The sequence below is a fragment of the Lissotriton vulgaris genome, chromosome 3_1 (genome assembly GCF_964263255.1).
Source record: "Lissotriton vulgaris chromosome 3_1, aLisVul1.2, whole genome shotgun sequence".
In the NCBI taxonomy this organism is placed as follows: Eukaryota; Metazoa; Chordata; class Amphibia; order Caudata; family Salamandridae; genus Lissotriton; species Lissotriton vulgaris.
In genome coordinates, this window is record NC_141689.1 from 558,856,350 (window position 1) to 558,869,034 (window position 12,685).

The 12,685-nt window shown below is 41.0% G+C and overlaps 1 protein-coding gene across 2 annotated transcripts in view; it reads right to left on the reverse strand.

Moving 5' to 3' along the window:
• Positions 1-12,685, reverse strand: part of ACOT12 (acyl-CoA thioesterase 12) — a 546,146-nt gene that overhangs the window by 14,438 nt on the left and 519,023 nt on the right. For both annotated transcript variants that reach the window (XM_086960839.1, XM_086960840.1), the window contains one exon: positions 116-242. In XM_086960839.1, the coding sequence (XP_086816965.1) occupies positions 116-242 (127 nt within the window). The remainder of the gene's footprint in view (positions 1-115; positions 243-12,685) is intronic.

Sequence of the window (12,685 nt, forward strand, 5' to 3'; positions counted from 1 at the left end):
GACATGACATACCTTATAATGTTCCAGAGTAAAGCACGGTGACTGGTTCTCGGTTTCAATATATCTGGGATGTTACACTGTGAAATGGTACTTGTCTAAAGTGAATTTACTGTACCTTGCACGAGCTTTTGCCATCACTGTGAATGAGGAATCCAGCACAGGACAATTGACTTCTGATGAATTCTGGAGATGGAGGCACGGATGTCAACGTGACCGACTTAATTGCTATTGTGTAAGGATCTCTAAAAGGAGAAAACAATTATAGTTATTGTCCCATCATTAAAAATGAACCAGTCCACGGTGTTAGGAACCACATGCATGCATAACATTGGAAAGAAGGTTACAATGAAAGCATCAAAATATAAAAACATCCATACATTATAGAGTCCCAACATCTGAGAGGCACATATTGTGTAATGAAAAACTCACAACGTGTTAATGTTTTGGCGTGCCTATACATTAAGCCGATAAGCTACCCAGTTTTGCAATTCTCATTTTCCACTTGTAACAAAGTTTCAAATATTTAAGGATTTACTAAGGTTTTCCCGCAGAGCTCGAGTGGCGCTAAGCTACGAAAAGCATGGTTCTATTTACTTTCCATTCCAAACCCCGCTCCCAGGACTTGTGAACACGGGCAGCATTTTATATTATGTTGTGGGGTGGCGGGGTAGGTAGCATTTTATATTATGTTGTGGAGGGGGTGGGGCAGGCAGCATTTTATATTATGTTGTGGGGTGGCGGGGTAGGCAGCATTTTATATTATGTTGTGGAGGGGGTGGGGCGGGCAGCATTTTATATTATGTTGTGGAGGGGGTGGGGCAGGCAGCATTTTATATTATGTTGTGGAGGGGGTGGGGCGGGCAGCATTTTATATTATGTTGTGGAGGGGGTGGGGCAGGCAGCATTTTATATTATGTTGTGGAGGGGGGGCAGGCAGCATTTTATATTATGTTGTGGAGGGGGGGCAGGCAGCATTTTATATTATGTTATGGAGGGGGAGGCGCAGGCAGCATTTTATTTTATGTTGTGGAGGGATGGGGCAGGCAGCATTTTACATTATGTTTTAGAGGGGGCGGGGCAGGCAGTATTTTATATTATATTGTGGAGGAGGTGGGCGGGCAGCATTTTATATTATGTTATGGAGGGGGAGGCGCAGGCAGCATTTTATATTATGTTGTGGCGGGATGGGGCAGGCAGCATTTTACATTATGTTGTGGAGGGGGTGGGGCAGGTAGTATTTTATACTATGTTGTGGAGGGGTGGGTCGGGCAGCATTTTATATTATGTTGTGGAGGTGGTGGGGCGGGCAGCATTTTACATTATGTTGTGGAGGGGGTGGGGCGGGCAGCATTTTATATTATGTTGTCGAGGGGGTGGGGCGGTAGGATTTTACATTATGTTGTGGAGGGGGCGAGGCGGGCAGCATTTTATATTGTGTTGTGGGTGGCGGGGCAGGCAGCATTTTATATTAAGTTGTGGAGGGGGTGGGGCAGGCAGTATTCTATATTATGTTGTGGAGGCGTTGGGGCGGGCAGCATTTTATAATATGTTGTGGAGGGGGTGGGGCAGGCAGTATTTTATATTATGTTGTGGAGGGGTGGGGCGGGCAGCATTTTATAATATGTTGTGGAGGGGTGGGGGAGGCAGTATTTTATATTATGTTGTGGAGGGGGTGGGGCAGGCAGTATTTTATATTATGTTGTGGAGTGGGGGGGCAGGCAGCATTTTATATTATTTTGTGGAGTGGGGGGGCAGGCAGTATTTTATATTAAGTTGTGGAGGCGGTGGGGCGGGCAGCATTTTATATTATGTTGTGGTAGGGAGCTGCAGGCAGCATTTTATATTATGTTGTGGAGTGGGGGGCAGGCAGCATTTTATATTATTTTGTGGACCCTCCATGCCATTTACCTGTCAATCAATTTGTGCACACCGAGGGATGTGATCTGTATAGTTTCTTAGAAGGCTATTGTCAATTTTACAGCCTAGTGTTTGGGCACAGCCCTTTATTCAAGGTGTAAAACACTGGCCAGACTTAGGGCATCATTCATAGTTTGGAGAGCAGGAGCGCCACAGTAAATTAGTGGTGCTCACGTCTCATTCCACCAAACTCATGGTTCGGCTTCTTCATTTAGAGTCAGGAGAAGTGCTGTTTATTTACAGCAACGGAGCCTCAGCTGGCTCTGCCCGTGTAAACATCTGGCCTGACCACCCGCCGACTAAAGAAACGCCCGGTCACAGTGACTGTTAATCCAACTCTTTTGAAGATGAAGTGATTGTCACTCATTTTCCCTACCCTCTGCAGGGCGGACATACGCAAGGGAAATGTAGAAGGGCCTCCAAAAGTAGAGAGAACACTGTCCACAAGTCGTGGACATTTGCTATTTTTTTACAGTAAATAAAGTATCACTATGGGAGTTTATTTTCCCCAAACAGAACAGTGTGCAGAATGCGCCCTTACTGTCCACCAGGAGGTATTGGTGGGCACACAACAACATATCCCTTACTTATAGTATGTTTTTTGAGAGATCTAGTGAAGCAGTTTCATTGGTCTTTGGAAACGACTGCTCCTTGTTGGATATTGTAATGAAACATGCTGTAATACTAACCTTGTAAGATAGCTCAGTGGATGGCATATTTACAAGGAGCTAGCACCGCCGAAGCATCTTTTTTTTTTTTACATTGTGGCAGCGCAATCATTGCTCCACGCTGCTCCAAAGTTACAAACTAGCACATTGGACCCAATGCATCAGTTTGTTGACACCTCTAGCACATTATACCTGCACCAGGTATAATGTATGCAGGGTACATGTTCCAACATAAAAAGCCTCGTAGAAGTGACGCAGTGAAATTCACAACTTTTCACTGCGTCACTCTATGACTTGTCTAATCAAAATCCCTACACCTTCTCAAACCAAGCGTAAGGATTGACACTGGTCTTTTAACATGGGACTCGCATCTGTGTTCTAAAGCATTGCTGGAGTTGCTTCAGTCTCATGACCAACTCCAGCAATGCATCACTTTAGTGACAAAAGATGTGTGAGAGTTTCTGGAGCATCCGTGAATCCTTGCGCCATGGATTGCTGTATTATAAATACAGTGCATCCAGGGCGTTGATAGGGCATTTGCGGCTGACGCAAAAAATATGACACATCTATGCCAATGAGTCAGTTCTTGTAAATATGCCCCTGAGTTAGCTATGTGTTGATAAACACAACATGCTAACCACAGGTTTACATAATAGATTAAAATAGATTTAGCAGGACACCACCTTTTATTCACAATGCTTCAAAATGCCAAGAATCTGTGTTTAGAGCTACAACATGACTGCTTAAATTATGTTTTTAATATTTTCTGCCCTTCATCATTTATTTTACCGGCAACTACAAAACTCCTCCTCACAAGGAGCCAGCATAGTATGTTCAATCAGGATAATGTGTTATGTTAGGTTTGTGCAGGTCACAGGTAAAGTACATGCATAGCATGATGTGATCATGCCTTCATTGATCACTGGTAAATTGTGTGAACCAAGAAAAGGGCAGATGGGGTTTTCTCAATATGGGCTTTTGGGTTGCACCCAGCCACTTTTTCACAGCCTATTAGTTTTAAAACTATAAGGAGGGAGATTTTCAGGACAATCAGGGGACTTCATCTTCCCCATTGCCCTTCATGGACGTTGTACTGGTATACACCTGTTACAACGCAACTTTTACAACTACCTACCATTACAACGCAACTTTTAAAACGCATACCACTACAACGCATTGCGCTGGGGGGCGCTCTAGGATAGGGAATAAGTTTAATTTACTATCCAACACCTTCCCTAGTGTCCACGGGGACTGGAGTTGGAATAGTAAATTATACTTACCACTATCCAGCACCTCTAAGCGCTATGCGTTGTAATGGTATGCGTTGTAATGGTCGCGTTGTAATGGTAGGTAGTTGTAATGGTATGCGTTATAACGTCATACATCCCGTTGTACTGCAAATGTTGCTCTTTCTTTTGTAGGGATGCATTATAATCATGGGTTGTCCACACCTACATATTATAATCCTTTGTTGTATTCACCTAGGCCATTAGATTGTGAACTGTAATAACATGAAGGGTGACGCTTTAGAGATATTGTCAACGTGAATATAAAGAAATAAACGTTGCAATTAGATGTGGTAAGTTGAAAGCATTAACGTATAGAATTCGTACATGCTGCTGACAATTATTCACATATTTAATGTGCTTATGTTACGTTTTAAATTAGATGTGCTCAGTAAATAATGTTCATTTTATATGTATCATTTCATAAGGCCTTGTGCCGATTTCTGTAGGCCTGAATTGTATTTCTCCCCTGAATGCTCTTGCATTAGATTTAATGGTGAATTTCATGTGCATTTTGGATTTGTTCTTTCTAACATTTCTGTTGCAGGAGGAGAATTCATCCTTGTTAGCTAGAATAATGTCTATGTTTTAGGAGTAAGCTTCTTAAACATTCACGCAATTTAATTTTGAGTAGCCACGCATCACGTACGTTTCTCCTTTTGTTTGTTGCAGTTCTACAAACAGTCACCGCGCAGCGTGTTACCAGCACATGAATTTTCATGATTCCCCCTCATACAGATATAACCGTGACCTTTGGAAGCGCCTCAGGTTTAACCATTTGTTCATAGTCCCAGATAAATGGTAGGTTATATGTACATTCCAATTATCTTTCTCTTTTCGGACGTCCAGTTAGAAATAGGAAACATAGGTTAACCCAACCTTTCTTATTGTTTATTCTTACATAGAGCATAGTTTGAAGGAAAACGACGTTGATGAAACGGGTTAGCAGTCATCGGCAATCTTTGGTTATCACCAGAATACTCATTTCTAAAAAAAACGAAGGTACGCCTTTTGGGATTTATTATTATTAGCTTCGCATTACCGAAGTCAGAACAGCTACTCAAATTAGTTGCACTACTTTCTCTCCTTGCAGAATTTAAGCGTCGTATTCTCCAGCAAGCTTACCGTCCAGTCTGTTTCAGTAAATTCACGGTAAGAAGTCTGTTCAACCACACTCAAGTCTAATATTCCATCTACTTTCAGTTTACATAAAAGCCTAATGAAGGTCTAGACTAAACATTAAATAGTTCAATATCTTACTAAAATTAAGAGTCCCGTTTGACCACAATTTATGTTCTCTTTCATCAATTTATTTAAGAATTGTAGTTGCACTTTTTTCTCGTGTATTATTGCATATGAATGTATTTTTGATAGGCCATCATCCGTAAGAGTTGTTGATGAAATAAGCATGATGTGATGTAATTCATTTAAATATGTACTGTCAGTGCTGATTGACGTCTTCTAAAATGATCATTACTTTATCTTTTTCAGCTCCCCTGACGAAGGGAAATACTCCCGAAATGCATTGAGATTTGATTATGTATTTGTTTGAACTTATTTTTCATTTTTTGTTTGGATAGTAATTGCATTGTCTAGAACAGAACTGAACAATACTGATTGTTCATGTAAAATGTATATGTTCAGATAAATTGTCAACAATGAAATAATTCATTCAAGATTAAAATTTAGAGAAGTACACTAAACATTAATAACTTTGTGTTTATACAGGCAGATGGATATCTGCCACAGGTAGTGCGAGTAGGGTCTAATGACTTGTGTCACTAGTGATCTTTCCTATCATTCCTGTCTGCCACTCCCCCTTATGATTTCATGGACGGAGCAAGTAAAGAGGACTTCCGCAAACGTCTGGGGATGTGGTTGTGGCAGACCTAAATTCCCATTGAAACACAAAAAAACTTCAACAGCTATGGTCAAATATGTCACTCCTGCTTCGGGCGTTGAATGTGCAGCCCGGCATGAAGCAGGAGACTTGTCTATTATGTCTGCACCGCCTTTTGACTCCACCTTTTACCACCTTGTCACACAATGGGGTGGTCAGCAAGTTCCATACCCACCCAGCCTATGACAAGATACAAAATGATTGAGTTGGTGGTTGAGTCTCCACAGCGGGCCTTGCGTTTTATTAGTCTCCCACTCTGTGGGAAATTCACGTTCAGATGGCCTTTGCTCCAAGCCATTGTGTCCCTGGCCTCGTGGCCTCTCCCCTAAACCCCTGTCCTTGGTTCTGGCTGCACTGACCTGCCATATGCAGGTGCTCAGTAACTCTGTGCCTTATGAGACAGCAAGCTACAGAATCGATGTAGAGTATCTTCCATAAGTTATAAATGAGACTCCTGAGAAGTGAAACAATATGGATGAAACATTTTGAAAATTATAGGGCAAGTGACTTTGCATGCCATAGATTTACGTAACTGTCTATAATACATATAGCACTTTCTGGGGTGGGTGTGTCCCTTCTTCCATGGAGATGGTAAGATTTGCCTGGAACACCTCAAAGGTATTCGAATGGTATAGGAATGATATGATAGTGGCCTTTCAAAAAGTCTGCATTTCTTTAGGTCATGTGTTTCGAAATTGGGCTGTATAATGCAGCATTTCTTACTGCTCTATCCTAGCAACATGTGCAATGTATCCTAGTTATGCTGAATATTCCAATGCTATTGGAAAGTAAGCAGAACTGGAACTGCTGTTGCCTGAAGAGGAGTCTTCAGGGGTTGTTCTCCTGTACTTAAAAAACCTTCTTCAATTTCTGTCCTTGTGCGTTGCACTTCTTGGTAAGAAATAGTGAGTCAAAGAAAAACACTGGCGTTGCTTAACACTGTAGTTGTGTGTTTAAACAATTCCCAATGTTGCAGATTAATATTGCTCTATGCAGTTGCCCATCATGGCTGAGCACATTAATTCAAACACTGCCGAGTACATCCACTTTATTCAAACGCTGCTGGGTACATCCATGCCGGTGCCATTCACTGCTGAGCACTTAATTCAGACGCTGCCCAACACAACTGAGTGCAACAATTCAAACACAACATGGCTCCAAACTGCTGCTTACGTCTCCTGGGCACTAAACGTTGTTCGACGCAGGGCACTTCAATAAGTCAGAACGCTACCCAAAACAGTCAATGCGCATCCAATCAAAACAATTTGTGGTATCAAGTCACAATACACAGTACCTTAATGTTTCTTTGTCACAGAAACTGCCAGGCCAACAGGTACAGCAAGTATACAGGCAGCACTGCGAGGTAGACTAATCCAACGCAGGCGATTTGAGCCCAGGGGTTGACTTGGGGTAGGGAAAAAAAAAGGTTCCAGTAGCTTTATTCTTCCCAGGTTTCTTCTTTACTCCTCTCCTTCTTCGCAGGCCTCTCATCCCACCCTCGTCGCCATTTTTAAGCAGAGGTACACGCAGAATTTAAATTGAAGAAGGTTTATTAATTATAGGAGAACAACCCCTGTGGAGGCGGTTAAGTTTAATTCCACAAGCATTGAGTTTATTACACAAGCACGGTTGTAAAGTGGGAATCATAAGCACTATCAGAACTTGTTACAGCTGTTCATGTGACAAGCATTAACAGAACTTACTACCGTTTAAAAAAAAAAAGTAATTTAAGGTCATTACTTCTAGAATGGACAACGCTTAGTCCATGTCAGCTTGGGCAATGTTAATTCATCTTGTGCCTTTAGTAAATAATACAATTTTTTTGCAAGTGGCACATTTGTGTTTAAAGCAGCTCCACAGCAAGGAGGTATCATCTTTTTACTCTCGTGTCAACGATGACTACTTCGTTTATTTAATTTTATTATTTTAGTGTACGTCATCTATTTTTAACCTCCTCTTGTGTGATCTGTTCATTATTATTTATTGCATTTCTATTCTGTCATGGTTAACTGGTCTTAGTATATCACCAGTCATACCATAACATGGATATGTCAACCATCTTAGCTCTACCTAAGTTCTTGAAAAATCCTGGGGAAACTACATGTCCTTGGGAAGATTGGCTGGAGTCCTTTGAAACTTACCTTGAGGCAATAGGTGGAGAAGATTTTGTAGCTTCTCGCAAGGTCGCTTTATTGAAGCATAATTTAGGGATTGAAGGTAGGAAAGTACTTAAAACCTTACCTACACGTCTACCATTTCCACCAACACTGAGAGTGGAGAAGGAGACACTCGTGTAGTCAATGTAAATGAATACTTTGAGGCGTTAGAAGAGAATTTTGGAAAAAAACTCAGCATAGTTGTCGTAAGACAATTTTTTTTCTAGAGCTCAACAACCAAGTGAATCTTTTGAGCAATATATTTCTGTACTTAGGACCCTTGCATCTACTTGTAGGTTTAAGGATTTACAAGAAGAAATAATTAGAGACCAGTTTATCAACAGAACTAATAATGTTAAAATTCAAGAAAGAGTATTAGAATTAAAGGACCCCTTGTTAAGCAGAACAATAGAAATTGCCAGACGCATAGAAAACACGCCTAGGTATGTCAAAGCGTTGAAATCAGACCAGGTTTCAGATAAGAGTAGTAAAGATGATTCTCCCAAGGTTTGTGCTGTAGAGAAAAGTAGTGCTAAAAAACGTGATAAAAGTGTGATAAATTAGTCCAAACATAGTCGCATGTGTTTCAGATATGGCAGTACCAGACATTCTGCTGATTATGACAAATGTTTTGCGCTTAAAGAAAAATGTCACAAATGCAAGAGAATAGGTCATTATGCACGCTCGTGTAAAGCCAGTAATTCCAACTGTTGGAAATCATCTGTTCATGCTGTAACTGAACACTATGATGACAGCTCATTTGATGAAGTAGAAATTCTAGTGATAGGTGTTGACTATCAATGAGATTCAGGAAGGTTATAATTCTCCTAAATGTACATTAGGATTAAATGGTGCTAAGGTTGCTGTTTGGGCTGATTCGTGCTCACCCTATACTATAATCAGGAAGGATATCTGGGAAAAGATTGGAAAATTTGAATTGAGTACCCCAGATGTACATCCTGTAGGATATTGTGGCGTTAAGTTACCACTGTTTCTGGTTATTTCATGTGTTAATTGTCACATAAGACAAAAGAAGTCACATGTAAGGTCTATGTTGTAGAAAAGGGCAGATCATTACTGGGCTGGTGTGAGCAGAAAACGTTGGGAATAGTGTTAGACCCCAACCACCCTCAACAGGTTTTAGTAACTGAAAATGATGAAAAAGTCAAGTGGAGTGTCAAGTTTCCTCAACTGTTCAGACAGGAGCTTGGTTGTTTGAATACATTTGAACATCGTATCGTATTAAAGAACAATTATGTACCGTGTGTACATAAAAATAGAAACGTACCTTTTGGTCTTAAGGAACAATTAATAAAAGAGCTGCAAAGACTTTGTGAAGCACAGGTATTTGAACCAATCGAATCTTCAGAATGGCTAAGTCCTATTGTTTTGGCACGCAAATCGGACAGGAATTTGCGCATGTGCATAGACTTGAGAGACCCTAACCGAAACATTTTAGTTGACCGTTTTCCACTTCCGCATATCAATGAAATGGTTTCCTCAGTGATGTATGCAAAATTTTTCTCCTTAATTAATTTATCCAGTGCTTACCATCAAATTAGTTTACATCCTTCATCAAAGCATCTTACCTCTTTTATCACTCCAGAAGGTGCTTTTCGCTTTGTGCGGATGCCGTTTGGACTGGCATTCGCTTCTGCATTATTCCAGAGAGTAATGTGCAAAATTCTCAAGGGTTTATCCAAAGTCAAGGTTTTTCAAGATAATGTTCTAGTGTGGTTCAAACTGTGAGGAACATGATAAGTTCTTAGATGTTACTTTGAACAAGCTGGTCTGACGGTAGGTGTGCACAAATGCAAGTTTGGTGTGGAACAAATAGATTATCTATGGCACACTTTATCTAAAGAGGGTGTTAAACCCCCCAAAAAATTGTTGAATGCCATTTCTGATGCACCTGCTCCCAAAGACAAAGAACAACTATGGCTTTTCCTGGGATTAGCAGAATTTCATTCCAAATTTGTTCAACATTTTGAAGATAAAGTACATTGTTTAAGGGTATTAATGAAGAAAGGCAATAGGTTTGTGTGGTGTGTAGAGTGTAAAAATGCATTTGATGACATTAAGAAACAGATTGCAAAGGCTGTTGCCCTCAAACCATTTAATCAAAGTGATCAAACCCTAATAACATTTGATGCCAGTGCCTATGGTCTAGGCGCTGTTCTTATGCAGAAGCATTTAGGGCATGAACGAGTCGTTGCTTTTGCCTCACATACTTTGAAGGGGGCTGACCCTACGTATTCTGTAATAGAGAAAGAGGCTTTAGCCTGCTGGTGGGGAGTTGACCATTTCAAAACATATGTATGGGGCACGCATTTAGAAGTCAGGTCAAACCACAAACCCTTAATAGATCTATTCACACACCAAGTGTGCAGGCAAAGCTACCCCTAGAATTGCGTAGTGGTTGTTCAGACTTCAAGGTTATGACTTTACACTAAGTTATGTTCCTGGCATCCGCAATATCAATGCAGATTTTCTATCTAGGTTACCTTTATAAAGAATGGATGATGAGGATGAAGTGTACGGCGAATTTATGGTTGCAGATATTTCTGTAGCGTGCAGTGGTGCCATATATGCTGAAGAGTGGAAGTCTGGAGGAGTTGTGGAGGACAAGTTTCTTATGGAGGTTTTGAGTGAACTATTGTCCTCATCATTTTCTAATGCCATGTTAAAGAGGAAATTTGGTGAATTTTGGACGGTTTGGTCTGAGCTTTTAGCATATGATGGGGTGTTACGGAGAGGTGATTGCTTAGTGGTACCCAAGGGGTTACAGACCAGATTGTTGACATTATTGCATGAAGGGCATAATGGAATGTCAGCAATGAAAAGAAGGGCCAGATGACCTTTTGGTGGCCTGGTATGGACAAGCAAATTGAGGAAAGCGTCTGTTGATGCATTGACTGTATGTGTAGAGACAAGTCCCATCGGGTTGAGAAATCCACCATTGCTCCCACTGAATTTCCTAACAGACCGTGAGAGAGAATAGCTATGGATATTTGTGGTCCTTTTTCTGCCAAGGGTATTCCAACAAATTTGCCATTGTCATGGTCGATTATTATTCTAAATGGCCTGAAGTAGCGTTTTCCAAGGAAGACAAAGCTGCTAATGTGATTGAATTCTGTGACAAGGTTTTCCGAAGAGAGAGTTTCCCAAGTTCCTTGGTGACCTACAATGGTCCCCAATTTGTGACTGAAGAGTTTAAAAATTATTTATCTAAAATGAGAGTTGCACATCACACCACTGCTGTACATAATCCCAGAGAGAATGGTCTCGTTGAGAGATTTAACAGAGTTCTGAAGCAGAGTTTGCAGTTAAATGAGAGCAGTGGTTTTGATTGTAAGGAAGCTGTAAAAGAAATTCTGTGGAGTTACTGCACTTACACCGCATTTTGTTACATTAGAAACTCCATTCATGCTTTTGAAGGGCAGACAGGCAAGTACCAAGGTATCTCCTGCTTGGATGCTCAAGGGACACAATCGTGTATTGGACAAAGCAAAGTTACAGGAAAGAGTCCACGAACATCAAACTAAGTATACAAGCAGGCATAATGATAAAATAAGGAAGGGTAGAAGAACCTTCAGAGTGGGTGATTGGGTCAGAACTAACAGTCTGGGCACTCAGGAAACATCTAATTGGTCTATACCCAAAAGAATCACTAAAGGGGTTTACAATAATGTGTGGTTGTCTGATGGAAAGAAATGGAATGTGTGCAGAGTTACTTTATGTAATGATCTGGAGCGAGAACTGTGGGAAAAGAAAATTTGCAGTGATCCCAGGAAGGCTAAAGTTGATGATGAGTCAACTATCAAGCAAAGTCATTTACCAATCAACAAGTCAGTGGATGTGTCAACTAACAGTTCCAATCCCAATGGTAGGTTTGGAGTTGAACCTCGCTTGAGAAGGAGGCCTATCTGGCCAAATGATTATTTATGCAAATGAACAATTGTTATTCTTTGCATCTATAGAATCTGTTCATTATTCAACTATCTCAAAGTTAATTATCTTGTGTTATGCTCTTATGGTCAATTTCCAGTCATATTTTATTGTTTGCTTACTGTTGTTATTGTATTAGTAATAGAGATGTGTTGTATCCTAGCAACATGTATATTGTATCCTAGTGATGCTGAACATTCCAAAGCTTTTGGAAAGTAAGCAGAACTGTAACTGCTGTTGCCTGAAGAGGAGTCTTTAGGGGTTGTTCTCCTGTACTTAACAAATCTTCTTCAATTTAAATCCTGTGTGTACCTCTACTTAAAACTTACTGTTTCCCCCCCAAGGTTTTCTCAGGTGTGGACCCACCCCTTCCCCCAAAACACCCTTTTGAAGGAGATCAGGCTCTTTGCTCGCTCACTTCAGTCCAATTGGAAGAAGTATTGACACCTCACCACTTTCAAAGTTCACCAGTTGCCACAGGAAGACGGAACAAAGCGTGTAGAGCCTGCAAGCATTGCACTGGACTGCGGAAGCCTGTCTAGACGAGTCTTGCACTCACAGTAGTATGTCTCCATGAGACAGCTCTCTGGCAGCTGGAAGCTCTAAGGGAAGGCCGAGAAGCACCAACCTGCTAGGTTGGTGATTCTCGACAGGTGGTGGGTGATGTGGTCTTTGGTCTCACATTCTCTTGCACCTTGCAGGTGAAAAGCTCCTATTTTTTTGCTGACATAGCGTGCCAGAACCAAGCTCCAGTCCACAAATTGGGTAATTCAAATATAAAGAACCTCACATGTATGCCACTCAGTCTTG